This window comes from Pseudomyrmex gracilis, unplaced genomic scaffold (genome assembly GCF_002006095.1).
Source record: "Pseudomyrmex gracilis isolate BER0280 unplaced genomic scaffold, ASM200609v1 scaffold_5229, whole genome shotgun sequence".
NCBI classification, from domain to species: Eukaryota; Metazoa; Arthropoda; class Insecta; order Hymenoptera; family Formicidae; genus Pseudomyrmex; species Pseudomyrmex gracilis.
In genome coordinates, this window is record NW_018025813.1 from 1 (window position 1) to 1,960 (window position 1,960).

Sequence of the window (1,960 nt, forward strand, 5' to 3'; positions counted from 1 at the left end):
CCCTGAGAAAATCTCCCCACTCCTAAAATGCATGAATCTCGCGTATAAGAGGCACAGTGTGCTCGCGCAGTTCGAGCGCCACTTCGTTGCGCGTGAACTTGGCGCGAGGCACTACCGTGCCTCTTGATTATCTCGCGTGCTAATGCTGCACTGTACCGGCTGAAGATATACAAGCACCTTTTCTCTCCTCTGGTCCGGTCTAGATTGGTGTCATCTCTGATTTGTCCAATATTCGACTACTGTTGTACTCTACTGACTGATTTAACAGAAACTGACAATCTCAGGTTGCACAAAGCTTTTAACGGATGTGTTAGATTTATCCTCAAAGTCAAATAGTACAAACATATAACACCACATTATCAGAAACTACGCTGGCTCAAACTCAAATTGAGAAGAACATTCTTTGTAGGCAATTTGTTATTTAAAATTCTGGAGACAGAAAGACCAATACTTTTATATGAAAGATACTCTTTTAGAGATTTCCAGCTACATGATACTCGAGCTAATAGTAGAACTCTGATTCTGCCGTTGTGCCGCACAGAATGTTATAGGAGATCCTACAAATGTGTCTCTGTAGATGTATGGAATAATATTCCAGTAGACATCCGCAACGAACGCTTTAACGTTTTCAAATCCAAATTTTTTGAGCATCTACTAAACCAGAATATGCTATGTTAGCTCATTTATACTCGCATTTATTGTTTTGCTCTTACTTTTTCTTGTAACTGATCTTATACGCTTGAAAGAATATCATTCCAGAGCGTCAAATAAAGCATAATTAATCAATCAATCAATCTCTCTCTCTCTCTCTCTCTCTTTCTTTCTCTCTTACACAATATAATACAGACACACACGCACGCACATAATTTTTTTGTTAAACGTACGTACGTGTATTTGTTTCTCTGGTGGTCCTGTTGGTGCGGGTGGTGCGGCTGCTGCGGATGGTGCGGCTGGTGCGGGTGGTGCGGGTGCTGAGGGTCCTGCCGGTAGTGCGGGTGGTGCGGCTGGTGCGACTGCTGTGTGTCCCGTGGGTGGTGCGGGTGCTGTGGATGGTGAGGATGCTGTTCGTGGTGTTCGTGGTGCTCGTGGTGCTAACGGTGCTCGTGATTGGGCCGTGTCTTCCTTCTTATTTTTTCCAGCAAGTGTTGCAGGAGGAAATAAAAGAACAGGATCACTTTTGGTCGCTGAAACAAAACAGTATATCTTTATATGTATGTATTTATATAATATATATTTCCCAATATGTATAATAAACAACTAATAATAAGTATGAAAATTAAATTCTAATTATTTAACCTTTTTGTCGTCGAAATTGCTCGCTGCCGGTCTTGTTGCTCGCCATGTCGATTGTTGAATGTCATGTTTCACGTTTGCTATGAGATATTTGCTTTACACAACGCAGCACTATATTCGATTTTAATGACATTTTCTAACACGATATACAATAATCAGAAGACACCAATCTATCTAGAAAGTTAAATACTATTTTACCAAATAATTAGAAACGACATAGTAAGTAGCAAGTGTACCGAATAATTGGAAACAACATAGTAAGTAGCAAGTGTACGGTAAAATAGTATTTAACTTTCTAGATAAATTGGTGTCTTCTGATTATTGTATATCGTGTTAGAAAATGTCATTAAAATCGTGAAACTGCATTCGTATTACATATCCACGCGTAAGAGTGCGTTCCGATATTCACTGCTAATATCCAACAGTTCACGTTACATGTACTATAGATTGGCACACAACGCAGAGATCGCGATCGTCAATGTTTGAATTCGCGGATCGCAGTCGCGAAGTAATACATGACATTCAACAATCGACATGGCGAGCAACAAGACCGGCAGCGAGCAATTTCGACAACAAAAAGGTTAAATAATTAGAATTTAATTTTCATACTTATTATTAGTTGTTTATTATACATATTGGGAAATATATATTATATAAATACATACAT

The 1,960-nt window shown here is 39.1% G+C and overlaps 1 protein-coding gene across 1 annotated transcript; it reads right to left on the reverse strand.

Moving 5' to 3' along the window:
• Positions 1–486: 486 nt before the first annotated feature.
• Positions 487–1,342, reverse strand: LOC109863471 (myosin tail region-interacting protein MTI1-like). The gene is made up of 3 exons (XM_020443734.1): positions 1,297–1,342; positions 889–1,184; positions 487–651 (listed from the first exon to the last, which is right to left on the reverse strand). The coding sequence occupies exons 1-3, from the start codon at positions 1,340–1,342 to the stop codon at positions 487–489; spliced, it is 507 nt and encodes a 168-aa protein (XP_020299323.1).
• Positions 1,343–1,960: the final 618 nt, after the last annotated feature.